General features: G+C 46.3%; 1 protein-coding gene across 1 annotated transcript in view; it reads right to left on the reverse strand.

Moving 5' to 3' along the window:
* The window catches only part of VAX1 (ventral anterior homeobox 1), a 10,292-nt gene extending 9,798 nt beyond the window's left edge, over positions 1-494 (reverse strand). The window contains exon 1 of the mRNA XM_009641429.2: positions 257-494. Within this exon, the coding sequence (XP_009639724.1) occupies positions 257-494 (238 nt within the window). The remainder of the gene's footprint in view (positions 1-256) is intronic.
* Between the last annotated feature and the right edge of the window lie 654 nt (positions 495-1,148).

Consider the following 1,148-nt stretch of genomic DNA (forward strand, 5'->3'; position numbering starts at 1 on the left):
TGGCCCGGTGCGGGGCAAAGGCGGGCAGGAGCCGCCGCGGCTTAACTTTCCCCCGAGCCGCCGGGGGAAATTCGCCGAAATAAAGCCGGGCTTGGAGCGGGGTGCAGGGCAGAGCCCGGCCAGGGCGGGGACCTCTCCCCCGGCGCCGCGGGAAGGTCTTCAGCCCGGGAACGGAGCAAAGGCGAAGCAAGAAAATAAACAACTCGTGAACGGAGCTCACCTTCCCCCACCCTCGCGAAATACCTCAGACTCGTACCTCTAACTAGGATCCTCCTGCAATAGTCCGGATCAGCCGAACTAGATTTACTTTTGTTACAATCTTCCGTAGCTGCAGAGGCAGAAAAAGTCCCTTGCTGGTCCTTCAAAAAAGAAGTAGAAATATTTCCTTCAGACCCTTTGCTTTCCTTGCCCTCTTTATGTCCGTTCTTCGAGACTCGGTTAGCTTCAGTCTCTGAACTGCATCTAACGTCCATTTTGTCTTGTTTCCCAAACATGTAGTGCAATAAAAACAAAAACAAAACCAAAAAAAAAAACCAACAAAAAATATAGAAGAGTAGAAGGAAAAGAAGAAGACGAAGTCTACGCTGGATATTGCACGGCTTAGGGTCAGACCGGTGGGGATCTGTAAAGCACCTTGAGTAAGGAAGGTCGGTTTTTATCCCACTGGAAAAGCAGCGGCTTCCTCAGTCGCAGCGTCCTAATGTGAGTGTCCAGCTTCCCAGAGCGCCCAGTGATCAGGTACTCAACAGTACAACTCTAAAATGATTTAATGTCTGCCTTATTACAGAGACATGTAGTTGTTAGACACACAGAGGGACGCGCACTCGCTGGTTCAATTGATTACGGGTAATTTTGCAGCCTCCACATTTAGGTTACCTCATGAATACACTAAATTGTTTGGATAATATATCAGATCGTAATGGATGGTTTGTGTGCTTGTCCCCAATCAAGTAGAGTTTAGCCAGTGAATAAACTGAAATGATTGGTCTTGCTTTCAGGAAACACACAATCAAAAGACTGAGACTTCCAGAAAAAAAAAAAAAAAAAAAAAAAAAAAAAAAAAAAAAAAGGGGGGGGGGAGAGGGGAAAAAAAAAAACTTTTGACAAGATTCACCCTGAATTGTTAGCACCATTAGCAGCCATTATTA

The sequence above is a fragment of the Egretta garzetta genome, unplaced genomic scaffold, assembly GCF_000687185.1.
Source record: "Egretta garzetta isolate BGI_Z169 unplaced genomic scaffold, ASM68718v1 scaffold486, whole genome shotgun sequence".
NCBI lineage: Eukaryota > Metazoa > Chordata > Aves > Pelecaniformes > Ardeidae > Egretta > Egretta garzetta.